Here is a 27,966-nt window from a genome sequence, read left to right on the forward strand (position 1 = left end):
GATGGTCTGAAGCAAGGTTAATCAAAAGAAACATTTATTTGCAATTTGTACATATCGACTTCAACATACAAGGGGAGATCTCCTAGCCTTTAACTCTTACACATCAGTATAGTCATAATATATGCGGACTTCTGATCTTCTGACACTTTGCAGTGACCTGATGCTTTCGCTCCTGGTTCTGATATTTGATTTCTTGAATAACCTTCTTGAAAATGACCTACACATGAAAAAGTAAATTATTGGGTCCAGGCACACATTGCACGCAGACAAGAAAAGTGTCAGTTCTCTGCAGTAATACAGGATTTTGTGTGCATATTCATCTAAATGTCTGTCTAAGTCACTAAAAGTAAAAGGAATTCTGCACAAGTGATATGGTAGAAAACAGGTGAAAAACACAGCCACCACCACCCTAATGCTTTGGTTATGTTTCCGCTTCCGGCTTGACTGGCTGATGAACTGCCTGCTGGACTTGTGGATGTACCGGGATATGGCTATGTAACACCCAATCAGGATCACCAGCACAGCCACAAACAAGCAGCTTTTGAGGTAAATGACTACATTATGCCATTGGACTCCCAAGGGACTCTTAAGTTTCATGCATTCATGAATATTTTCTTTAGTTGGTTGAACATCTGTTAGGATGATGTTTGGCAAGGCCAAAATAGCCATGATCACCCAAACACAAATGGATAAAACCTTCGTAAAGGTTATGCTGTACATGCGAGAGTCCCCGAATGGCTTTACTACCTTCAGATAGCGATCAATGCTGATCAGCCCAAGAAACACGATGGAAGTATACATGTTTGCATAATATAAAACTGAGGTGTATCTGCAGAGGATGGCCTTGAAGTACCACGGTCCCAATCCTATATCATGGACTATTCGAAATGGAAATGTCAGCGTCATTATGAGGTCAGCAACTACTATGTTTTTGAGATAAAATATGAAGCTGGTTTTATTCCTAATGTGGAAGAAGATCCACACTGCTAGACCATTCAGCAAGAGGCTTGCCACGAATACAACGAGGTAAAGCACAGGCATGATGATGGTGTCGAACTCGTTGTTAAGGGTGGTATTCCTTCCGAGGCCATCGCTGGCATTACTTGGAACGTGGCTCCCTTGGCTGAGCAGCTCGGTATCTGCAGGAGAAGCGGATATGTCACTGTAGTGCTGCACAGCATGCTCACAGCTGCCTGACCTCCCTCACAGCAGACCGCTGCCATTTGGGGAGACTTTGAAAATGTCTTTAGTGATGTAAAGTGTCAGTTTAGTGAATTGTTGATATTTTGAGTGGCTAAAGAATTATTGGCCTCATCCCTAAATCTGCCCCCCGCCCCATTGTCCCATATGTAAAATGTGATATTTCTGGTTCTCTGTGCTGTTTGAAAATGAAAATAAATAATATTAATGAAAATTATCATGAATTTTAAATCAGTGTTTGGTATCATTACAAATAGATTCAACACAATCTGAGGGCAGAAAATTGAAATTTCATATAATAAGGAAATAAAATAGCACATGGTTTTTCTTTTAATGTGGTCTTTGGCATGATCTGAACTATCATTTCCTCTTTATCATTTTTAAGTTTTGTGGGTTTTTAAATAAGTTTGACTTTATAAAAATTTTTATTTACTAATTTTAGATGGAGAGAGATGGGCGGGGGGCGGGGAGAGAGAGAGAGAGAGAGAGAAAGAGAGAGAGAGAGAGATTTTGTTGCTGCACCCATTCATGCATTCATTGTGTGCCTCCTGCATGTGTCCTAGCTGGGGATCAGGATGATGCTTCAACCACCTGAGCTACCTGATCAGGGCCAGTTTTGAGTTGTTTAATTGTCAAGAGAAAAAGTAAAGCTAGTGGGTCATTTTGATTTGTTTGCTAATGACTTTTTTGTAGTACTTAAGCTTTAGGGACTGTTTTTAGGAATAGAAGCAATTGTTTTTAATGTTTTAGTTTACTATCAAGGAGAACAACTTGTTAAAAATAGGTGTAGGCCAAACTGATGATTGCCAGATGGGAGGAAGGTTGGCGGGTGGGAGGGCAAGTGAAGGGATTGTTGGCATTGCTCAGTGGTTAGAGTGTCAGCCTGTGCATGGGAGGATCTCGGGGTAGATTCTAGATCAAGGGCAGGTACCTGGGTTTGCAGGCTTGATCCCTGACCCCTATCCAGGTGCGTGTGGGAGGCAACCAATCAGTGTGTCTCATATCGATGTTTCTCTCTATCTCTCCCCTCCTCCCTTGCACTTTCTTAAAAAAAAGGAAGAAGTACAAATTGGTAGTTAGACTAGTCACAGAGATGTAAAGTACAGCATAGAGAATATAGCAAATAATATTGTAGTACTAGACTTATTGGGGGTGGGTCACTTTATAAGTTGTATAAATGTCTAACCACTATGCTGTACACCTGAAACTATAATAACATTGAATGTCAACAATAATTGAAAAATTAAAAAATGGTTAAAGGCTGGTACCTATATTTATTTATAAGATTTTACCTATTACACTTCGATGAAATCTTTAAACCTTTTACTTTTGGAGAGTTTTTAGTTTTCAGTTCATGTGTGAAAAACCCATACTGTACCATCTGTCACATAATCACTGAAATGGTTTATGAGCATTAGATTTATGTGACAGCAATGAAAGGAGCCTCTGGGATCTCCTACTACAAAGCATTTAATTGAAGAGCAGCTCTGGCTCAGCGCTCTGACCCCACCACGTGTTCTTGCTGATGCCACACTTCCCATGGACTGCCACCACCCCTTGCTGAGCACAGCGAGGGTATGAGGGCAACCCTGTTCCTGGGACAGGAGGAGCTTCTGACAGTGAGTGGCTGGAGGACTCCGTCCGTCTGGTGAAAACCTTCTCCCACTGCACTGCCGTCTGAGTGCCCCTGCTCCCTGGGGCAGGTGTGCACACAGCCTGCCGTCCCTGCGGCATTTCTCCCAGTAAGACTCTTGGCCATTCAGTCCCACTGTGTCACCTACTCTTTGTGAAAACCTTATCTAATACAATTTTATTTTATTAAATTTTATTTTTTGGTTAGTCCTCACCTGAGGATATTTTTTCCATTGAATTTTAGAGAGAGTGGAAGCGGTGGGGAGAGGGAGAAACATCGATGTGAGAGAGAGACAGCAATTGGTTGCCTCCCGCACGCCCCATCATGACCAAGACCGGGGATCGAGCCTGTAACTGAGATATGAGCCCTTGACTGCAATCAAACTCTTCAGTCCATGGGCTGACGCTGTCTCCACTGCGCCAAACTGGCTAGGGCCTGAACTAACACAATTTTAAAATGAACTTTTTAGATGTAAAGTTACAAGGAAGGTCATTTCTGCATTTTTACTTGTCACTAATTTATAATGTTTACCAGTTGTGTTTTTGGAGTGGTTTTGTGCTAGAGGTAACTGCATGAACTTGGCCCGCATTTCCCTACATGAGAGGCACTGTAGTATATATGGTGTTGCTGGTTCCCTTCTTTGAAGAAGTGAAACAGGGAAGGTCTAATGATTATAATCCAAAAACAGGTTCTTAAATTGCTGCCTGAAATTTAAGTGTAGGCTCTTCGTGAGTATTCTTGCCCTCTTTCTAATTCGTTCCCTTTTATTCCCTGCTACAAGTGTTTGTAAAAACTGGTTTTCCTGGCTTAAATATCTTTACACAGGCTCGTAATTTATACCTGGACTAGCCTGTGATGACAGTACCCATAAGCTTTATGAGTGCAAATGCCTGATTCAGCTGCCATCTGGGTTCCAGTTGCCAGTTTCAGATATTGCCTTGAACAGATCATTGAAACCTGTTTGACATAATGAAGTGTGCAGTCTTGGCGGCTTATGCACCCCAAGATCCACATCAGCGTCGATGCCTTAGGAGCTCCTTAAGAGGTGCAGTTTCACCTGGGTTAAGATATCTGCTTGAATTAATTTCCCCAATTAAACTATTAGCAGTCACTTTTGTCTAACCCAGACTAGATCCCTAGGAAAGTGGAGTGGGGATAAGTGGTACAGCTGAGGGATGCAGCCTGAAAAGGGGCCACTACATCATCTCCTGAAATGGTAGCTGTGCTTGAAACAATTACTGATGAGTGGTTTTCAAAGCCATTGTAGATCCTAATCGGACGGTACACTAACTGTAGCTTACTAGGCATGGCCCAGCTCAGCCCCCAGTGTTTGCGCATTGGGTCCACTCTGCATGTCCAGTGTGGAACGGAAGGACCCGTGCCTCCCTGGTTGGTCAGGGACTTGTGTGCATATTCAGTTTATCATCGTAGCATTTCAAAGTTTTGATTGTATACACAAGCACCCATATTAAGTGATAATTTACTAATCAATCACGGTGATTATTAAATACAGAGTCTAAAATCAGAATGGTAGAAACAGCCCTTCTCTGTACTCTGCCCTGTACATGCAAAGTCCTGCACGAATGACCTGGCTGCGCAGTGGCACTGAACTGCCTTGTGGCTCTGAGGCAGCCTCCTGTCCAGCTTTGGGCTGTGTCCCTCACAGCATTTGCTTCCTCAGCTTGTGTCTGGGATCAGTGTTTTGGAATATAGGACTTCTGCAGTCTGTCGGGTGGGCTGGGCTTGGTTATTATTTCATTCACAAATTCCACATTTACAGTGCAGCTTAAATTATTAATGTCTGTTACGGGTTCTTTTATGAAATAACTAGAGGCCCGGTGCATGACATTCATGCACTGGGGGGTGTGGGGATCCCTCAGCCCGACCTGCCACCCTCTCCAGTCTGGGAGTTTCTGTCTGTCTTTGCAATCATATGAACGAATTGTCTGAGACCCCCAACCCAGTTTGGTTTGTTGCTCACAGAATAATAGAGGCATTTTTTTTTCTTTGTTTCATTGGTGGAGATTTCCTGGAAGTTTTAGGATATCTTCCCTTTAATTTTTCCTAGGTACTCTGATTTTACTTATGTCTCTCACCTTTGCTTTCTCTCCATCCCCCACCGCAACAGTAACTTGCTCCAGGCTCACTTTGCTCTAGCAGCGGTTCTCAACCTGTGGGTCGTGACCCCTGAAAATACATCCTGCATATCAGATATTTACATTACAATTCATAACAGTAGCAAAATTATAGTTATGAAGTAGCAACGAAAATAATTTTATTGTTGGGGGTTCCGAGAACCACCACAGTGGTTCTCAACCTTCCTAATGCCGTGACCCTTTAATACAGTTCCTCATGTTGTGGTGACCCCCAACCATAAAATTATTTTCATTGCTACTTCATAACTGTAATTTTGCTACTGTTATGAATTGTAATGTAAATATCTGATATGCAGGATGTATTTTCATTGTTACAAATTGAACATAATTAAAGCATAGTGATTAATCACAAAAACAATATGTAATTATATATGTGTTTTCCGATGGTCTTAGGCGACCCCTGTGAAAGGGTCGTTCGACCCCCAAAGGGGTCATGACCCACAGGTTGAGAACCGCTGGTCTATGAGATCCGTCTGCCACCAGAACTACGATTCCCAGCATTCCTGGTGCTCCCCACGCTCTGGGCTTCCACTTCCAGTCCTGGGGCTGCCACCAGAACTACTATTCCCAGAATTCCTGGTGCTCCCGGTGCTCTTGGTTTTCCCTTCCTGCTCTGTCTCCATCCCATGGCCTCCTATTCTGCCAAGTCCTCCAAGCCGCCAGCTCTCCCTCTCTGCTCTCTGTCTGGCAGCTTGGGGAGCCAGCTTCCACAAGCCACTCCACTCTCCGCTGGCTCTCCCGCTCTGCTCTCCACCTGGTGTCTGTGTATGCAAATTAACCCACCATCTTTGTCGGGTTAATTTGCATACTCCTGATTGGCTGGTGAGTGTAGCAGAAGGATGGTCAATTTACATGTTTCTCTTTTATTATATAGGATATGCTAATAGAAAGAAAAAACTGGTTCCTAAGGAGCAAGAAAAGTCATGTGTGGGCTGCTCTCGAAAGCTTTAAACTTAATAGAGAGTTTTATCTCAATTTTGTTTTAGAACTAAATCTGTGTCATGACTTTTTTCTGCCAGCTGTACCACCATCATTTCTCCCTTCTGGGTGGGGCCCCCAGGCTCCCTGTCCTACATCATTTCTCCCTTCTGTGTGGGCTCCCAGGCTCCCTGTTCTACATCATTTCTCCCTTCTGTGTGGGGCCCCAGGCTCCCAGGCTTGTGTGTGTGCTCAAAGGCGTGTCCCTGCACTGCTCCTGCTCTGGAGCAAAGGCGTGGAAAGGAGTGGCTGTCTCACCCAGCCAGTATTACCCCACCTACTTCACTGTCCATAAAGAATGCGGCCAGATAAGGGAACATTTTTAATGTCAGGTACCTTGAGGATTCAATTAAGAGGAACTAGAAGCCAGTTTTACAGTGAAGGCTATTTTCTCACATGCTTCTTGTTTACTAGGATGTCATTTTCTGTATTACTTAGTGTAGACTTTGATGCAGAGTGATAGTTGAGGGTAAACATTTCTTTGTTATTTTCTCCCCTGCTCCCCTCCTCCATCTCCTTTTACATTAAATTAACAATGACTTAGGCACTAGAGTTCCATAGTAAATTAGCTTTTGTGCCAGTTTATGTGAGTGGTATTGAGGTATGTGTGTTGGGGTGTGAACTGTGGCTGCCTGTGTTTGTGTGAAGGGGGGTCTGTGTGTATCTGTGTGTGCTGGAGGAAGGCATAGGATTTGCTGCAAGATAGAGCATTAACTGCATGCAGCGACTGTATCAGATGGTGCAGGTGAAGGGAATTTTCATCATTGAAGAAAGTCCTACTTGGCAATGCTGGTTTAGTCACTTCCTGACTGTAAAATGGCATAGAGATTAATTTTGCCGGCCATCTAAAAGTTCAATAGTCTGCAAACACGTGCATAGTATCTAGTACCTAGGTGTTCGCTCTCTAACTCAGGCACTCATTACAATCTGTCCCATTAGTGGCAGTCGCATGAGGAATGATAGAAAGAGTGGTGAGGAATCGTGGTCCTTTTCTTTTGCTGAAGCTATATTATTGCTCATTGGGGCATGTCAGTCTTGGCACAGAATGTGAAAGCATCAACAATATGTCACTGCTGCTCTCCTGTCAGGTGGGAATGAAATACTAAAGTCATGCAAATTATAGGGTGTTATTACCATGGCACAACTGCCCTTGCAAGATCGTTTTCTAAATAGTTACCCAGTACAATGGTAGATGTTGCCTTTGGCCTCCTGGGTAACCTCAGTGAACCTTGGTTTAGACTTATTACCTCTGCAAAGTAATATGTACTTTAGTTGAGGTATAAAAATCTTCCCCAGATGTTATTAATTTAATCTTTCTTGTCCTTTTCAATGGTCTCTAGGTGAAACACAGGTTAAAGTGTAGGGATAGCTAGTTACGTGTTCCTCAGTATGCCATCCTGTCTGGGTGCTGCTTTATACTTGATGAAGGGCAAGGCTAAATGCTGGCTTATGCTGTTAGTTGGTTCAGTGGCCTATAAAACCCCCAAATTGCCACATAGAATGAATAACAGTTATCCATCAAGTGCTTTGCAGTTTTCCCTATGGCTTACCTGGTGATTCTGTAAATGTCAGGTTGAACCCCATTCTTTAGTTAGGACGGACTGTCAGCAAAAATATGTGTCAGGAAATACTGGGGGATGGTTGAGGCAAGGGTTCTGCAGAGGTTATTCCTGGTTTAATTTCTGGCAAAAGAAAATGAAACAGTTGGGAAGGAATTCAAATACACAATATTTTGATCTATACAGTTCAAATCATATATATGTGATTCAGAAAAGGTATATATACTCTTTGGACACAAACACTTTGCCACACAAGAGTTGTCTATTTTTGTGTCCTCTCTCAGCCCGCCATGAAGCATGGACCACTTATTTGTATGTATGCTCTCCATTTGAATGCCTCTGTGCCATGGGAAAGTTCCTCATGGTCTCTTTGCCTCTGTGTCTCCTGTCTGAAATGGCACTGTTAGTGATCACGTGGTAGGACTGCAGTAAGGATTATGTGAGACACTCAGAACCCGGGCCAAGAGTGCACTCAGGACATGTTAATTAGTGTCTCCCCTTTCTTGCCTGCACCTCATGCTCCCCCCTTGACCTGAGCACATATATTTAAGTGCATATATGATGGGACTTTGTGCAATTGGAGATTTTTAAAAAATACTTTAAAAATCTAACACTGATATATGCAGGAGTGTTCTATAAGCTTAAATGCATGCAGCATCCTGTTCTTGTAATTTCTGGGGTTCTAGTCCTGGCTTTACCTTAACCAGCTATGTGACATCCATCAAGTCACCTAACATCCCTGGAATCGGACTTTCTGGAATCTGCTAAGCTTTAGAAAATCCCTGTCAGAATTCAAATTTATGTGAGCTTCTGTGTTTTCCTCAAACATAGATTCCCATTAAGAATTTATTTATTTATTTGTTAATCCTCACCCAAGGTTATTTTTCTGTTGAGTTTTAGAGAGAGTGGAAAGGACGGGGAGAGACATAGAGAGAGAAACATCGATGTGAGAGAGACACATCAGTTGGTTGCCTCCTGCATGTACCCCTACCACGGCCTGGACCAGGGCCAGGGATCGAGCCTGCAACTGAGGTATGTGACCTTAACCAGATTCAAACCCCTGATCCTTCAGTCCGAGTCAAACCGGCTAGGGCAAGAATTTAATATCATTCGAATGTTTGTCTTATAAGTTCTTGTATTTCTTCATGAGAACTATATTTCATCCAAACTCAAACTTTGAATTTGGGCAAATAGCATTTGAATGACTGGACTGTGATTTTGGCTGAATACCTAACTTTTCCAAGCCTTGGATTCCTCACAACATTTTTACAAAGATCTGATGCTGAATACTGTAAAACATTACAATACCCCACTTCTCCTGCAGCAGCCTTATTTATTCCCTGATTTCTGGCTTCCCTCAGATATTGATCAAAGAGAGAAGTCCTGGGAACTGTTTTGGAAGTGTCCTCCTATAGGGAAATGTGCTTTTGGAAGGGTTTACTTTTAGGGGAAGTCACACTGTTCCTCTGAAATAAAACCACATGAGACTTCCATGTGCCCCCTCACTGAGATTGCTCATATACCACACAGGTGCAAAGGGACCCACATAAGCTCATCCCTTGCAAGTGCAAAGCAATCTCTGGCTTGTGTGAGCAGTTACGTTTGCTGAGTCAGCTGGGAAAGAGCACTTTGAGGTGAAAGTTTATTTCAGAATTGGGAGCAAGTGGGGAGGCACTTATTTTTTCCGTGTTACTTTGTCTTTCTCTTCTGTTTCCTAGAATCACATGAAATTTGGTGCTAGACTTTGGATTTGGTAGTAAATGGAAAAAATTTTTTCCAAGTTTTCAATGACCTCCCCAAATGCTCCAAATTATTTATTTTGAGAGTTTAGATATCCTATCTGTGCCTCACCTTAAATGGCTATAATATGTGGTACATAGCGAGTACTCAGAAGGTATCTTTTGGTTAATGGAACATAGATAATGATTAGGGCTTTTAGAGTCCCTCTGGTTTAGGTGCCAGTGTTCCACTATTTTTTTTTTTTAATAAGGAAAGGAGATGAAATCCTATTTTCTTTTTATTTATTAAAGCTTAGTGGGGGGAAGGGCAGGATGGAGGCAATTAATTTTCTAAACTTTTTCATCATAGTCCTTGGGTTTCAGATGAGATTGGGTGCATTCAGGGTGGTATGCTACAGACATGGTCCTTGGATTTCAGTAAATTTTTTTCTTGAGTTCAGCTTCTCATGGAAAGATTCAAGGTGTTTACTGACAAACACAGCTTTAGTTTTATGTTTCTCTGTTCCTGAGTTATGTGGTTTTCCTCCTCTTGGCTTCACTTATACTTGACAGCAAGGATTCCAGTATGGCATGTGCCCACTAGAAGAGAAGGGTGCCCGGAAGTGGGTGAGCCACAAGCAGCAGTAAGAGAGATAAAAGACTGTTAACAGTACAGAGGACATGGAAAAGAGACAGGGAGAAAATATTTGTATATCACATTTCTGATCTTCAGAATATGCATACAAAGAACTTTCACAACATCCTAATAAGAAAACAACCCAATTTTTAAAATGGTCTAAGAATGGTCTAAAATGGATAGACATTTCATCAAAAAACACATGAAAAGATGGTCAACATCATTAATCATTAGGGAAATTCAAATAAAAACCACAATGAGATACTATTTTACACCTACTGGAAATGGCTATAAATTAGATAATAACAAGTTTTGCCATGGATATGGAGAAACAGGAACCTCATAAATCGCTGGTGGAAATTTAAAATGATATGGCCACTCTACAGTTTGGTATTTTCTTAAAAAGTTAAACCTTGCCCAGATGGTGTGGCTCAGTGGATGAACCAGGAGGTCATGGTTCGATTTCTGGTCAGGGCACATGTCTGGGTTGTGGGCTTAATCCCCAGTAGGGGACATGCAGGAGGCAGTCAATCAATGATTCTCTCTCATAATTTATGTTTCTATATCTTTCTCTCCCTTCAATAAAAGCATTTTTTTATTGAAATCAATAAAAGCATTTTTTTTAAAGTTAAACCTTAATTTGTCATATGACCAAGCAATTTCACTCATATGTACCTACCCAACAGAAAGGAAAATATATGTCTATGAAAAGACTCGTTTACAAATGTTTACAGTAGTATTACTTGTAATAACTAAAAGTGGAATTAACTCAAATGTCAATTGATGAATGGATAAACAAAATGCATTCTAGTCATGCAGTAGGATACTACTCAGCAATAAAAAGGAATGAAACACCAGCTATAATATGCATGAATCTCAAAAAAATTTTGTAAGGGAAAGAAGCCAGTTCAAAAGGTTATATACCATTTAAGTAGAATGTCCAGAAAAAGCAAATTTATAGAGGTACAAAGTAGGTTGGCATTTGTAGGAGCTGCAAATGGTAGCAGAGGTTACTGTAAGGTTTTGAAAGATCTTACTTGGGTAATAGGAACTGAGTTATGGGGTGATGGTTTCACAACTCCATAAATTTACTGAAATCATTGAATCATATACTTAAAATGGGTGGATATTATGGTATGTAAACTATCCTATCTAATAAAAGAGAAACATGGTAATTAGCCGTACATCCACTACCCTTCCCATTGGCTAATCAGGGCGATATGCAAATTAACTGCCAGCCAAGATGGCGGCCGGCAGCCATGCACTGAAGCGAACAGGGAGGCTTGCTTGCTCCAGTGACTGGCGGACTCCAACGTTCCCGGGCTGACTTGCCGGCCTCTCAGCTGCAACTCTAAGCAACTATGTTGCAAATATAGAAGCTAAACAAAACCCCAGAAACGTGCTTTAGTCAGCCGGCCTTCAGCCAGCCGGACCACAACATTGTATCAAATACAGAAGGTAAACAAAGGCCAAAAACCTGCTTTTCAGCAGCCGAGGCCTCAGAGCTAAAGCTGGCCCAGAATAAAAGAAGAAAAGAAAAAAGGAGCGGTTGGGAGCTTCAGTCACCTGCCAGCTTGAAAACGGCCCTCAGCCCCTCACCCAGGCTGGCCAAGCACTCCAGTGGGGACCCCCACCCTGATCCAGGACACCCTTCAGGGCAAACCAGCCGGCCCCCACCCGTGCACCAGGACTCTATTCTATATAGTAAAAGGGTAATATGCTTCCCGGCACCAGGATCAGCGTGACAGGGGGCAGCGCCCAAACCCCCTGATCGCCCTGCGGCTCTGTGTGTGACAGGGGGCAGGGCCACAACCTCCCTGTCCGCCCTGCTCTGTTCATGACAGGGGAAGGCGCCCCAACCCCCTGATCAGCCCTGCTCTGTGCCTGATAGGGGGGAGCTCCCCAACCCCCTGATCGCCCTGCGGCTCTGTGTGTGACAGGGTGCAGCGCCCTAACCCCCTGATCGACCCTGCTCTGTGGGTGATAGAGGGTGGCACCCCAACCCCCCCACGGGCCCTGCTCTGTGTGTGACAGGGTAGAGCCATAACCTCCCCATCGGCCCTGCCCTGAGTGTGACAGTGGCGGCGCCCCAACCTCCTGATCGGCCCTGCTCTGTGGGTGATAGAGGGTGGCGCCCCAACCCCCTGATCCGCCCTGCTCTGTGTGTGACAGGGGGCGGTGCCCCAACTCCCCTATCGGCCCTACTCTGTGCATGACGGGGGGAGCTCCTCAACCCCCTGATAGGCCCTGCTCTGTGCGTGACAGGGGGAAGCTCCCCAACCCCCTGTTGGGCCCTGCTCTGTGCATGACAGGGGGGAGCTCTCCAACCCCCTAATGGGCCCTGCTCTGTGCATGACAGGGGTCAGCACCCCAACCCTCTGATCCGCCCTGCTCTGTGTGTGACAGGGGGCGGTGCCCCAACTCCCCTATCGGCCCTACTCTGTGCGTGACAAGGGGGAGCTCCTGAACCCCCTGATCGGCCCTGCCCTGAGTGTGACAGGGTGCAGCGCCCCAACCCCCCTGATGGGCCCTGCTCTGTGCGTGACAGGGGGTGGCACCACAACTTCCCTATCAACCCTGCCTTGAGTGTGACAGGGGGCGGTGCCCAAACCCCCCAATCGGCCCTACCCTGAGCGTGACTAGGGGTGGCATCACAACCTCCCAATCCGCCCTGCTCTGTGCATGACAGGGGGCAGCGCCCCAACTCCCCAATCAGCTCTGCTCTGAGCCCGACCAGGGGCTGCACCTAGGGATTGGGCCTGCCCTCTGCCACCCGGGAGCAGGCCTAAGCCAGCAGATTGTTATCTCTCGAGGGGTCCCAGACTGTGAGAGGGCACAGGATGGTCTGAGGGACCCCGCCCCCCAGTGCACAAATTTTTGTGCACCGGGCCTCTAGTCCTACATAATAAAAGGCTAATATGCAAATCAACCCACTGAACAAACGGACAGCCTGTCGCTATGATGTGTACTGCCACCAGGGGGCAGAAGCTTAACAGAGTTTTTTCTTTTAGAATTGGGTCCAAAATCTGGAGATCCTGGGTATAGGTAATGATTTGTACTTTTGGGGATGTTCCAATTTTTTAAATTCATGTTGAAATTATGTGGACGAATTGAGATTTAATCAGTTCAGACATGATATTTGGATTTTCTGGACTTGAATTTGGTAGCCAGATTTGAGAAATTAGCTGTTTTATTCTCCTACTGACTTCTGAGAATTTCCTTCTGCCTTCTCCGTCCCCTTTTCTAACTAACTAACTTCCTCGAATGAAATGGTTCCCCAAATTTAGGCCACAGCTCCAGATTATTTTATTTCTGTTTTTCAAGAGTGTTCATGTCTATGTGGATGCTTAGTCAGCACCTCTGTTCCATATCTCTCTCTTCCTTTCCCCAAACTTCAGTCCATTGTGTACATTGGCATGTGCTATATGTCTGTGTTCCTCAAATTCAGCAGTTCTAAACTTTAACCATTTTCCCTTTCTTCAATAGAAACCACTTTTCCTTTTCTCCTTGTTTGTGAATATTTACTTCATCTCTTGGTTGAAAGAATATAAAAACTATACTCTATTGGGCAGTTTTCTCTTCCTTGCTCCTCATCTAGTTAGTCACTTAAACTAGTCTATTTCTTCTGTTACAATACTTCTCCTTTGCTCTGTTCTCGCCTTCCTACTCCCACAGCCATCTTCCAGAGTGATACCCTCCTAGTCTCATGTGTTGGCCACTGTACTATCCTCCTATGGTCTTTCTGCTTCTTGCTTCATTCTTTGCAAATCTCTCCTGATTCTTGTTGCTAGATTCTTCTTTATAAATAACCCATGTAGTACTGCTTTCTTTTGCTCTCTAACCATGAGTTATTATGTGCGAGGGAAATTTTGAATTTTAATTACTAATCAAATATAAGGAGTTATTTTTGTATTGTTGAAGATCATGGGGTGTCAAAGCCAAGAGATGCTGGGTTCTGATTGTTAAAAATTGGCAATAAACTTTGAGGAAATCTGCTTGCCCATAATTGATCTTTTAAAACTTGGGGACAATAATACCTACTCTATAGCACTACAATGAGCTTAAATTAGAATATATACTAGTATTTATAAATTAAGTGCTTTATAAGTGTTAGTTTTTGCTTGTCTTGCATTCATTAATCTTTGCCTAAACTCTCTACATTGGCCAAACTGTTGTTGCCTCTTGGGGATATGCTTTGTATTTAGCCACCCTGCTTTTCTTCATATCTTGCTCTTAAATAACCTCTTTTCTTTCCCTCTTTCCCTATCTTAGAAATCTCTGCTCCTCTTTCAACCAACAATAATCCGACCTTTTCCAGAAGGTCATTTACTGAGAGTCCACTCACTTTCTAGGCTCTGGGATTATAAAGACCATGAGGGTTCGTTTCTGTCCTCAAGGAGGTTAGAGTGAAGTTGAGGATCCAGAAGTAAACAGATCACTAAGTACAGAGTGAGAGATTTGGGGGCTGTGGAAATATAGCAGTGTACCTTGATGTGGGGAAGCAGGGATCATGGAGTTCCCATGGCAGCTGTGATACCTGGATTGTGGCAGTTTTTCTGAAGGTATGATGGGGAAGGAACATGTGGACATGCTAAGTGTGGCCAAAGATAAGATTCAGTAAACTGCTAGTGAGATGTTGATGGCACTGAGTGATGGAGAGATGTGACAACTTTGAAGCTATTGAGGAATTAGTGGCTGACTAATGTTGGTGAAAAGAGTAGGAGTGTTGGTGGCCTCCCAGATGCTTGATGCTAGGGAGAGGAGGAGGAGCACATGAAGGGATTGTTGATTTCAGAACGTCTATGTAGTATCCATGCGGAGATGTCTACTAGGTCATTGAAGATACAGGTCTGGAACCTGGGGAAGTGCTCCTGACTGGTGATGTAAATTTAAGGTCAACAGAAGATCCGTGATAGACATCAGTGGTTAGAGAGTTGGGAGGATGTTATGTGATTCTAGAAGAGAATTTAAGAAATGAGAAGTTGTGACCAGCTTTATGCTGCAGAGAAGTAAGGTAATACAGGAAAGTGAAGGTGCCTTAGGATGGGATTCAGTAACAAAGAGATCATTGGTCATCTTTGCCAGGGCTGCATGTGTTGTGTTGTGGTGGTGGTGGCGGGGGAGGGAAGCAGGGCCTAAGCAGAGGGCTGATGACTGAGGGTTGAGTAATACTTGTGAGGTGAGGAGGTAAGGGAGCGATTTCAGTTATTTTTACAAAACATGCTTGTGATAGGAAGGGAAGATAGAGGGTGGGAGGTGGAAAAACAGATATAGGACCTATGGAAGATTTTAATAAGCTTCTCGTTTTAATGCCTTGCATTTAAAATGATGCTTTCCTAGCTTGGCTTTAAATAAAAATCCTTCCCTTATTCCTAGCCAAGCCTGGCAGCAGTGAGGTGGAGCACGGGCCTCCAGTCCCAGCTCTCTGACTGTCCAGTTCGTCATATATGATATGATAATATGTCCATTACGAGATGATTTAAGGTTAAAATGAAAATATGTACAAAGCAACTGCACACTTCCTCAGGGTAAGGGCTAAGTCTAGTAAGTTCCTGTTGCATATGCTAGGTTCACAATAGAATTTTATTTGGTGATTGATGGGTTGGACACAGGCCGAAATGAGTTCTTGTCACCTTGTTTATGCTGAGACTGTCCTGTGGTTTGTGGCCTCAGCTGCCCTGTGAGGAGCCACTTGACTGACCTTTTTGCTCAAACAGCCAGCCCTTCAAATTGTCTCTGAGCCTCATCTGCCTGCTGCCTTTTTCTACCATCAGCACCTAAGCTCCAGGCTCCCTGTGCAGTTTACTGCCGAGCAGCTGTGAGCCTCTGCATGTCCCAGCACCTGCAGGATGTCGCAATGAGGATTGCTTCAGCGGTAGCAATGGGCTTGGTTCCAGGACCTCATTCATGGGTGGGAAGCCTGTCCTGCCACCTACTGCTCCCCCAGCCGAGGGCTGATGAAACCGCCCAAGAATGTGAAGTCTGCGGTAGGCCCAGGTCTCACAGTCATTCCTGAGGTTAGATGGGATCCGTGCTTACAGAACTTCTGGCTGGTTTTGTATTTGTTTTTTCCCCAGTCACTCATTGATATCATCCTTTGACTATTTTATTAACTGTGTTGCTATGTTGTTGGTTGTAAGGTGATTCTATAAGTGAGGATGGTGGAAAAGGATTAACGTGTTCTCTATGTTTCCTTTAACTTAGACCTTGAACTTGGTACTTGATGTCTCATGTAATCCTCAGAGCAGTTCTGTGACTTAGGTTTTCTAGGACCCCCATCCCAGGTGGAAAGATCTGAGGTTCACACATTTTAATTAACTTGCCCTGAATCACATAGGGAGTAATGGATAGAGTCACAATTCATAACAGATCTGATTGAAGCTGAATATGCAGTTCTTTCTTATACTGCCCTGGAGTAAAAATAGCAATTCAGGGGGTTGATCTTGGACACCAGGAAGTAGGAGGGGGGAATATAGGGCAGAGGTGGGATTTGTTTTTCTGTTAGGCTTGCAAAGGAACTGCTGATCTTCTAAACTGGAGATCTAGTTTTGTTTGGGCAGAACAACGTTGAAACATAAGGAAATTTCACATAAGAATTTAGATTTGAATCCTGTCTTAAGAAAGGAGATGTGCAAGCACCGAGCATGCGCAGCACAGCAATGCCAGCTGCCTCGTGTCCTCGCTCACCAGCCCACAGACGCGCTCCATGAGATCCTGAGCTTCATCACTCCCAGCATTACCTGCCTGCCCACCTCCTCTTAATTTTGCAAACCTTGCTTCATTTATCACTTAATCTTGTGTGATGACATTTGACCTATATAGATCATCAGATGTTCTCCTTGTTATAGATACATCTTTCTTCCTCTTCCTCTATCCCCTTCACCAACTTCTGATTTTTCTTGCTTTAGTGACCATCACTTAACACTCTTTACAAATGATTTTTATGGTACCCCTTAGCACCGCCACTCTCCCCTCCCCTCCTCCCCCCCCTCCACATATAGTGGCAGGAGATCTTGTTTAGGTCATACCTGATAATTAATTGTCATAGTTGAGCGTTTTATTTTCCCATGGCCAGCCCACTGCTGGGGCCTTTAAGTGCAAACCCTACTGATTGTATTGCTCACTGCTCTTAAGGTTGGGAGAACTGAGCCAGGAAAATTAGGTGAGTGTGTGGAAGAGGGGCTTGAATCCAGGGTGCCCTATGCCCCAAGCTCTGCTGTTCCCCTGGAAGGGCAATGCAAAGACTAGGGCTACTGAACTGTGACCTTGGGCATACAATCTTGCTCCCTCTGCTTCCTGGGTCCCATCTCAGCATGGCTGGGGAGCACTGTGCTGTGGGGCAAGCTCCCTTCTCAGCAGGAAGAGCCACAGGTGTGCTGGCCAGGCCATAACAATGCCTTCATGCTCCCTGGCTTCACAATTTCTCATTGCCCTTCAAGGTCTGAAAGCTCCATTATCCAGAGATAAATGCCATGGAGGAAATGCTTGTTTCCTCCATGCAGCGGGTCATGGTTTTTGGACTGGTGGTGGTGGTGATAGCCTTGATAGCCTTGTAATTTAATGACCTCTCTTGTTTGTTCTTTACTTTCTAATTTGTTCTTTAGAAGCTCATGTCCGAAATGTAAGAGTTTCAGATCAGAGGTTTTGTTGTTGTCACTTTCTTACAGAGAAGCTACACTAAACTGATAGATCATACGGTTAGTGAAAGATCATACTGCTGTAGTCCTTACATTTCATGGGTAAAGATGTAATAATGTTCACAGAGCTGTCTAATGAAGTTTCTGGTGAAAGGTATAGCCTCTCTTGCATTTTGGAATCACCTGTAACTTAAGAATCTTTCTCAATGTAAAGGAGAGAGAGAGAGAGAGAATATGAGAATGTGTTCCAGCCCTACTAAGAAACAGCTCTGCTGAAGGCCTTGGAAAAGAAATGTTACCTTACTGGGTATAGTTTACTTCTTTTTGTAATAGAATTAGGTCACTGTATTCATAGGCACCTCATTAATGCATACTTGGAGTGAGTATTCCAAAGGTGTTGGAATGCAAAGCACACAGCCCTTCATTCTGGTTTTTCAGGTACTACCCTAAAGTTCTCTCTTCAAAGTTATGCTTCATATCTGTAGCCTGCAATAGGCATATTTTGGTTCATCTTTAGATTTAACCTTTTCTTTCTTCAGGGGACCTGTGATTCCTTGTTATATATACATTCAGGGGTGATGTAAACTGGGTTGTAAATTCCCTCAAGGCAAGGTTGTATGGAATGCTTCTTTGTAACTTTAAGCCCAAACCTGGTGATTCCCTTTGTACAGGTGAGGAACCTGTGAGACTCGACAGTGTGCCCCATGTCACACAGACAGAGAGAGGCCAAGCCAGGAAATGAGCTCCCGTGTCGTGGCCACAGAGCAGGCTGCCTCTCTCCTGAGCTGCGTGGCTTGATGAGTAGCCTGGCTGGTGACCTAGACCTTACTTAGTTCAGCGGGGGTAGGTTTTTGACTCAGCCATTGAGACTGTGACCCTGGGCAAAACATTTTACCTCTTAGAGCTCCAGCTTGCTTGTCTATGAAATGAGGAAAATTATGGCCTAGCTCCCAAAGGTGCTATGACAATCTGGTGAGATACTATATATGAAGTAAATTTTATATTGTAAGTGCTACAATAATAAAAGGTGTAATTCATGACATATATTCTTGTCCTCCGCTTAATAATAAATGTTTTATTACTCATAGTCAAATTTTAAAGTTTACTAAGTTGAAATGCATATTTTTATGTTCTGTTTAGGCAAAGTCTAATTTATGCGTAGCTAAATTCTGAGGAGAGTAGTCAGAGAGGTTAGGGGCTATAGTTCCAATAGCCAGAATAGTGGCTTCAGATGAAAATGTTCTAAACCAAATATATATTTCAAGTGACTCCTGGTACCTTAAGCAAATTTCTCAGAATTCAAGACCCCAGGTAATGTTTTCAGTTGCTTGATTACCATTTATCAGAAAGGAAGAATGCTTTTCACAAGCTCACAGAGATGCTGTTTCTTGTTTTGGAAGAGCCAGCCCATGGAATAAGCATTATATTTGGGAGTGTAGTTATTCTTCACAGTGCTGGTCACCATCACCATTCAAATAAGGTCCTTATAAGATGGCTGCCTGGGCTGCGGGTGGGGGTAGTTTGGTGCATTTGTGGAATTCACCTCTCCCAATAGAATTGGTGTCAGGTTAGCTCCTCTAATGCTCCAAGTCATAGTTTAACCAAACTGTGATTCTATTTAAATTAATGAAATAAGACTGGTACTGAAGAGACAGGTCTTCCTTCAGTTTCATCTCTTACCTTAATTGATCATTTTAAAAAATTCTCTAGTGAGGTCTTTAATACTGTGTGTGAATATTTCACAGTTTTTACCAACATCAAACCCTCAGTTTCTCATTTTCTCTTTTCATAAAACTAAGAAATAAACACTCCACCCCATACATATATAGTAAAAGGATCTGACATCACTTACAGTTCATTTCGTATATGTGTGTGTATACACACATTTTTACGTATGGTAACATTTTCTTTAAAGTAACTGCTACTATCAACTTCATTGGCATTAATCATCTTATTTTTAAAATAATGCTTCTCAAACTAATGGGAATATTTGAAACAATAATTCTGGGTTGATGTATAAAGATGGTAACTTCTACAATGAGGAGATATAGAAACCAATGTGTTTGTATTTTTAAAGTATTCTTCATGTGTCTCTCTCCTGCCTGTCACATTCCTCAGTCACTGTCCTCTGTTGCAGCCCTCACTGGCTTCCTGTCTCGAACATGAAACAATGCAAGCCCCTCCACAGGTACCCTCATGACATGACCTGCAGTCTGCCTGCCCACTTTCCAGCTCCCAGCTCCCAGCTCCCACACTGGGCCCTTTGGTCCTGGAATCCCATCTCTCTCCAGCCTACTAGGCAGATTCCTCACATAGCTTTCAAGTCAAACTTATCTTCCTCCTCTTTCCCAAGCTTCCCATGTTTTCCCCATGGACCATGTCAGTGCTCCTCAGCCCCCATTGACTGCCTGGTTGCCCATACCTCCAGCTCTTTTATTACATTTTCCTTGTTTGCCAGACTGCTTGAGAGTCCCTGCATCCTTCTATCTGCAGAGTCCAGCAAAGTATCTGCAGGCGCAATTGGAGCTTGGGTAACATTTGACTTAAATTTAGGCTCTCATTAAAACTGGCTCATCTTGGTAAGCATCTACCAGTTTCTTTCCCCCTGAATAGCCTCTTTGCCTTCTGAAGTGAGACAGTACAACCTTGAAAGGATAAGAGGACAGGAATTGTCCCTCGATCTTGTGTAGACATGGCCAAAGAGAAAACACTGCTTCTCTGGTATTGCTGAACAGCACACTGTGAAGTGAGAGGGCTAAAGCGGGGAGCTGTACATCCAAATATAGCTCCACAACACCAGTGAGGAAGGTGAGCCATGTTTAAGAGGAAATAGTCAACAGTACCAGCATGCTGATAAAATACAGGTAACAGCTTAAATGTCTGGGGAAATCATCAGGAGAGTTGGGGGCTGCAAAGAATGGGGAGTGTTGTCCCATCCCAGACTCTAGATTTTTGCCATGTAGGTGTCTGCATATATTGCCACGAGACCATCTGATTTCAAGAGAAATGGATTTTTATATAAAACTAGAGGCCCGGTGCATGAAATTTGTGCACAGGGTGTGTGTGTGTGTGTGTGTGTGTGTGTGTGTGTGTGTGTGTGTGTTCCTCAGCCAAGCCTGCACCCCCTCCAATCTGGGACCGCTCGAGGGATGTCTGACTGCCCTATCAGGCCTAAACAGGCAGTCGGACATCCCTCTCACTATCCAGGACTGCTGGCTCCCAACCGCTCGCTTGCCTGCCTGCCTGATTTCCCCTAACTGCTTCTGCCTACAGGCTTGATCACCCCCTAACCACTCCCCTGCCAGCCTGATCAATGCCTAACTGCTCCCCTGCCGGCCTGGTCACCCCTAACTGCCCTCCCCCGCAGGCCTGGTCACCCCTAACTGCTCTCCCCTGCTGGCCTGGTCACCCCTAACTGCTCTCCCCTGCTGGCCTGGTCACCCCTAACTGCCTTCCCTTGCCAGCTTGGTCACCCCCAACTGCTCTCCCCTGCAGGCCTGATCACCCCCAACTGCCCTCCCCTGCAGGCCTGGTCACCCCTAACTGCTCTCCCCTGCAGGCCTGATCGCCCCCAACTGCCCTCCCCTGCAGGCTTGATCACCCCCAACTGCCCTCCCCTGCAGGCCTGGTCCCTCCCCTGCTGGCCTGATTGCCCACAACTGCCATCTCCTGCCAGCCATCTTGTGGCGACCATCTTTGACCACATGGGGGCGGCCATCTTGTGTGTTGGCATGATGGTCAATTTGCATATTACTCTTTATTATATAGGATTGCAGGAATTTTAAATTCTGATTTAATTTTGTGAAATCACTAGGCAGAGCAAATAAATCTTATCTATGGGTTACAATTTTCCATATGTAGTTTTATTGCGGGGCTGCCCCAAGTCTGTCCTTGGGTTTTCAGCCTGTACCTTTTGTGACCTAGAGCCTTGTTACCTGATGCCTGCTCCAAACCTCTCCCTCATTTTGATTCACTTCCCTTAACTTGGTATTTTTCTTTCTCCCTGAAATTGATGTTTGTATGACAAGCTTTGAAATAATTTATAGTATTTTAGAATTTAATGGCATTGTATTTAATTTGGGATGAATACTCCTTCCTGGTGCTAATGTGTTAGGCTGAAACATGTGGAAGTGTTTTTACAGGTCAAAATGGCATTTTCATATGGTTCAACCTAGTATGTCAAGCACTTGGGGAAATTTTTATAATTAGAATCAGGTCTAATGGGAGAAGGGGGGGGCAGAGAGATTTTCTTAGAATAATTATGAAGAAACAGCAGTATGATGAAAATATTTTAGGTATGCCACATATGTGGACCCCTTATGTTGTCACATCTGCCTCCATGAATGGCTTTGCTTGGATTGAGTCAAGTTGATGCCCACAGGCATTCAGTCCTTTTCAGTGGGCCTACTCTTTGGGTATTCAGTACAACTGCAGTTTTCTGAGTGGGAACGCATGAGAGAAAGTTCTTTGAAGTCTGCCTGTTGAGGCTGATGTTCCTTTAGGTATGCTACTAATAAAAAAACTGAATCCTATGCCTGCTTGTTTTCCTCTTGAAATGTTTACATAAGGTAGATAAATTGATAGGAATGGATGCATTTAGTTTACATCAAATAGATAGGAATTATGGCATTTGTGGAATTCACCTCTGACATAGCTTTTAATTTCCCACCATTATTTTCCCAGGCTTCATTTTTTCTTATTTAAAATGCATTTCAACTTACTTCATATTAAGCATCTCTGTAAACTGCCTTACTTTGCAGGGGTCAAGGGGCACGCTAGGCAGGGTCTAAATCAGCAGTTCTCAACCTGTGGGTCACGACCCCTTTGGCGGTCGAGTGACCCTTTCACAGGGGTCACCTAAGACCATCCTGCATATCAGATATTTACATTACAATTCATAACAGTAGCAACATTACAGTTATGAAGTAGCAACGAAAATAATTTTATGGTTGTGTCACAACATGAGGAACTGTGTTTAAAGGGCCAGAAGGTTGAGAACCACTGGTCTAAATAAATAGTCAGGTGAGTATATTAGAGAGAGTGCTTGTCTGGTGTGAACTAAGATTGTAATTAGATTGTAATTCATGGGAGAAGTGAGGGAGGCAACATGGGTCTGGGATGGGGAAGAGAGTTAAGGTTAGAGATGGTGCGCTTTGCCACGCTGGTTGCAAGATTACTATGTTGCTGAGAATGTCTTCGAGGATCAAGAAGGAATAGGGAGGCCATCAGAGCAAATCACTTACAAATCAATTTTGAGCACTCAAACTGGTTTGTGTGTTGGCCAGCTGGTTAGAGTCTGTCTGACTTGCAGTTTCATATAGACTGTAATCTGATTATCAGCAGTGTGCATGCTGAGTCCCAATGTGCCTTCACAAATATTGGGTGCATATCTGATAGTCATTATTTCTGGGCCTTAGAATGAAAATAGAGATAATAGGTGAGGTATTGTACTGGTGGCTATAGATACTTTTTCATTTTAGATACATATATATGGTATATATATTTTGTTATTGTTTGCAACATGAAATTAAAGTGAATATTTTAGGGTAAAAGGAAAAGGGAATATTGATGTTTTACATATATTACTGTTTTATTTATTCAACAGTGATCATAATATGCTAATACATTGATATAGTAGTTTACTTTTTGAGGACATCCACTATTCTTTTATTCATTCATTTTGCTACATATAATATGGGTACTACATTCACAGTTTTGAAACAAGTTTTTATCTTATTTAAAGTTTTCATTGTTTAATATACTGGGTTGAAACAACCAAAAGAAAAACAATTTACCTGTGAGTTTTTAAGGGTCATATGTTACTGTGAGCCCTGAGTACCGTGTACCCAGTCATGACATGAAGGACTGTCCTCTTTATAAATGCATCCAGGAAACAATTAACTTTGCAGTTTTTCCAATTAGTCTTTTAGCCAGTTTACCTAAGTTGCTTTCAGGAGCCCACTGAGGACTTGTTTTCAGTATCGTTTGAGCCTGGCAGGTACAGGAGGAACGCGTTTGGACAAGTAGATGCTCCTCCCCTAAAGGAGTGTGGAAGGCCCTGCAGTGCCTGCGTCCAGAGACAGCTTGTGCCCCGAACCATTTTCTTGGATCTCTTCTCTTGACTTGTAGCCTGAGAGTCACACAGCTGAGTGCTCGGGTTGTACTAACATCCAAGTAGCCTCCTGTTACCATTTTCCTTTCTATAAACTCCTTTAAACTGCAGGGAGCTTAGTATTATTTTGTTTCTGCTGCTTTCTTTTAATACTGCCTTCTTCTTTGGAAGCAACCAGGATCTTGATATATTTAGCAAAGGGTGCCCTCCAGAATCATGGACTTGAAAAGGGTTTCTCTCTACTCCATGTCCTCAGCCGAAAGCCAATAATATCTGCAACCTAAGCCTACAGGCACACCTTCCCCTGGCAGCTGAAATGTCTATTTTCTATCTTGTTAGGCACAACAACAGCAATATTAATAAGAGTGAGGGTTCAGCAAATGCTGGCTAATTGTATTGTTGGGATTATTCTAAATTATTCAGTTATATTTAATTTATTAAAAGGACATTGGATTCAAATTGCAGATCTGTGAGTTACCTGGGCAGATTCCCTAACCCATCCATGCCTCAGTTTCCTATTTTCTAAAACACTCATCACGGGATCTATTTGAGGATCAACTAAAGTATTACCATAGTATTACCTCACTCAATCTTTATAAATCTTTCATTGTGGTAAAAAGTCAATAGCTAGTTGCTACCTGAGTGGTAGTAAGAATTAGTATCCCTTTCAAATGAACGGCAGACATGTGCTACCTGTTGCCCGAGTGCTAGAGCTGGCCCCGGTTCACACAGCGTGTGAGGGGGAAGAGCTGGGTTGGCATGCAGCTCCCTAAGTGCTGTTCTCTCCTGCTGCTGCAAAAGTGGTGTTCAGATGCCGATTATTACCTGCCGTCTCCTTTGGGAAAACGAGGAAGTCAAGTAGCTCCAACTTGACTGCAGTGTAATGACTCGAGACAACCGTTTGTCTGCTGCAGCCAAGTGGTGCCGTGAATAAATCACAAATCTTTCTAATTTTACCTGTTACCCTACCCACACTAAAGGTCACTACCAGCACATAGTGAGTTTACTCAGAGCTTTAAAAAGTTGTGACTGAGAGCGTGGTTGATGCAGGTAGACATGCTTCAAGGTCAGAGCTCTGCTTCGTACTCCTGTACCACTTAAGCCTTAGTTTGCTCAGCTGTAAAATAGGGTTAACACAGTACACAACTTAAAGTTGTGTGAGGGCTTTTAAAATAAATAAATAAATGTGTGTGTGTGTGTGTGTGTGTGTGTGTGTGTGTGTGTGAGAGAGAGAAAATATTCAGTAGACTTGGACATGTATTAAAACTATAAAATGTGTGTTAGTAACAGCTTTAGTATTAAGGCTAGAAGGACACTCTGTGCCATATGCATTCTAATATGTTAGAAAAGTCATTTAAGTAATTCACAGAAATTAGTATTAGAAATTGCCTTGCCCAGCTGGCATGGCTCAGTGGTTGAGTGTTAAACTATGAATCAGGAGGTTGCAGTTTGATTCCTGGTCGGGGCACATGCCCGGGTTGCAGGCTGGATCCCCAGTGTGTGGCGTGTAGGAGGCAGCTGATCAATGATTATCTCTCATCATTGATGTTTTTCTCTCTCTTTCTCTCTTTCTCTCTCTCCCCTCCCTTCCTCTCTGAAATCAATAAAAATATATTTTTTTAAAAAGGAAATTGCCTTATAAGAGAAATTGTGGACTCGCTGGTATGAATAACTTAATGGCTGTCTTACACCAAGTGAAACTTAATCATTGCTCTTCTTCAAATGCATTTTAGTGTACATTTTTTATGTACGGTTAGTAAGTGTCAGTGACAGATCAAATATGCTAATTAGGTAGAAGATGGAGAGCAGATGTTCTCTTCTGCACATATTTGCCATATAAGGAGGTAGAAAGTTTAGAAATTCTGTCAGGTCAGATAGGAGCCTGGTTTTAAACCCTGGCCTGAAGCAGGGTTGAGTCTTGTTTCTTGTTCATCTTGATGTCTTCCATGTGACTCATCCTCTTCCTTTTAACCACATGGTCATGGTTGCCTCTGCTCTCCCCCCTCTCCTTCAGATGTTCACAGCTGTAGGAACTGCAATTGACCCTTGCATTAGTATTAATGTAAAGCTTTCCATCTTGCAATGGAAGAATCTGCAACCTAAAGAGTTTGAGACTTGATCAGCATCATGCAGCTGGCTGGTGACAAACGGGAGGACCAGTTCTCACCATCTTTGCCAATGTCCCCAAGCATTCCTGTGTTTGGTTCAAGCCTTGGGTTCTTGAGAACACCCCCCGAGGGTCTCTAAGGACCATGGAATCTAGCGCCCCCCCCCCCACCCCCCCACACACACACACACATTACTGTGAGGGAAGGCAATGAGTTCTTGGGGAAGTAAGCGGCTTGCCCAAGTCACCCTGATCACTTTTGGCACAGTCAGCACACAAACCCTGATCATTTTGCTTTCTCCCCCAAACTAAACTGCTCCATGCCTGTGTGTGTTGTGTGCCCTGGGGACTGTGGGTGATTTCAACTTGAGTTCACCTCACTTCTGTCCTGCCTTCAGAGCATGCTTTTTTTTTGGGGGGGGGGGGGGGGGGGCGGGGGGAGGAGTGTAGCGAGTATCATGGTTTTCCTAGTTTTTCTTAGTTTGAAGGCATACATTAAATAACAAATGGCCATTCTTATCTCCTCTATCTTAAATTTTGGTGGCATTTTCTCATAATATAGCATGAAATATTATACTATGTTAAATCATTAGATAACAAGAAAGGAAGAAAAAAGCAGCCAGACTGAAGGGCACAGACACCACTAACCTAAATAAAACACACCACTCTCATTTAGCCTTCCTTCTCCCACCCACATCCCAATGCACGGAGCCCTCTCAGCATGTTGTCTGTGGCTGGGAACATTTCTCCTCTTCTCTTCATGAAATAGTTTCCATATTCTGACTAATTATGCTTTTCCTGTAGGCTACATTGTTAAGTATATCAGCAATCTAACTGCTCCTGCAACCCCTTATCCCAGCTCACACATACCTGAATTGCTTTTCAAGTAGGTGTTGGAAGCAATAGGTTTACCATAGGATTTTGCTGCAGTGCTAAGAGACACATCTACTTGATCCCTAACTTCAAGGAGGAAAGACTGATAACCTCAAACTGGTAGAAATGATAATGAAATAAAATATCAGCAGTGTCTGACTCTTTCCCCGAGCCCTGCTATGTAGATGATAATATAGAAACAAACTTTGCTCTTCATTTTTCTAGTAAATTGGAATCTTTAATTAGAAAGAAAGTTGTTAAAAATGTTAACATACCTCACATGAAAGTAGATCCAACTTGAGAATATGATATAAAATTCTATAATAGACAGATCTTAACCTAATACATCAAAAAGTCACTCTGCCATAGACTCACCTATCTTTTAAAGTCCCCTTTATAACTTAGAAGGGGTCAGATCTCCATGCTTGCTTCTTCTTTTCCTTAATCAAGCGAAAACTCCCTAATGATTTGAACGTAAACCAGAACCAGGCCGTTGCTGAGCTGTTTGTCAGTAGCTGGGCAGTTTTCTCAGTGCCTTTTCTGACATGTTTTAACATGATCTCGTAAGGATTTAGAATGAAAATTGCCCTGTTCTTTGTGGTACAATGAAAAGATTGAGATTCTTTTATCAAAATGAGGCAGTCAGAATTGAAAAATTACTGTCTTCCTTCTGGTCTTTTTTTCTAAACATAAAATGTGAGTAAAAGATTATGAAACAAATTTAAGTTTTGGGACTTGGTAAACAATTACAAGGCACTTTCGATTTGTGATAAAAAAAAAAATTCACTAATAAGAATGATTTCCAGAACATCATTTCTACATTCGAAGGCACATGCACACATACACACTGTACATTTTCTGCCTGCCTGCCTCGTACACAGTGAAGCTCTGGGAAGGACACATGGCGCCTGTGTCAAAAAGTGGTGCCTTCCAAAGACATACCATTCAGTTAGCGTTCTAATTCCTCCCCTTTCTTCAGACCTCAGATTTCAGCAGAGGTACAATCAGTCTTAATCAGTGCTGCATCCTATCAACCACAGCTTTTCAGACAATTAAAAAAAAAAGTTTTTATTTACCTTTCATTGCGGTAGTTGGTTGTCCATTCACCTGATACTGGTGTCTTTAAGTTGAAACAGGCTTCTCAACTCTAAGTAAGAATACACCTTAAAACTAAGGTTGGCAGGGATGTGGGGTTTTGGGGAAAGCATGGAAAATAAACATTTTCCTCCCCTGCCAGAGAAGGTAGGTGCCTCCCAACCCGTCTTGAGATGGTCCTCTGGGCACCTTGCAGAGTCTCCTATTCAGGAACAACTGGAGCAACTTGCTCTCTTGCTAATGTCAGTGACTCACATTGAA

General features: G+C 43.2%; 2 protein-coding genes across 2 annotated transcripts in view; one reads left to right on the forward strand and one right to left on the reverse strand.

Annotated features, from left to right (window-relative positions):
• The window catches only part of MED12L (mediator complex subunit 12L), a 423,390-nt gene that overhangs the window by 256,892 nt on the left and 138,532 nt on the right, over positions 1-27,966 (forward strand). The gene's annotated exons all lie outside the window — the stretch shown is intronic.
• GPR87 (G protein-coupled receptor 87) lies at positions 8-27,961 on the reverse strand. Its single transcript, XM_070405975.1, has 3 exons — positions 27,687-27,961; positions 7,518-7,649; positions 8-1,139 (listed from the first exon to the last, which is right to left on the reverse strand). Exons 2-3 carry the CDS (start codon positions 7,549-7,551, stop codon positions 97-99), a joined length of 1,077 nt encoding a protein of 358 aa, XP_070262076.1. The 5' UTR covers positions 7,552-7,649; positions 27,687-27,961; the 3' UTR covers positions 8-96.

Source organism: Myotis yumanensis, unplaced genomic scaffold, assembly GCF_028538775.1.
Source record: "Myotis yumanensis isolate MYYU_CA2020_CCGP unplaced genomic scaffold, mMyoYum1.0.hap1 SCAF_2, whole genome shotgun sequence".
NCBI lineage: Eukaryota > Metazoa > Chordata > Mammalia > Chiroptera > Vespertilionidae > Myotis > Myotis yumanensis.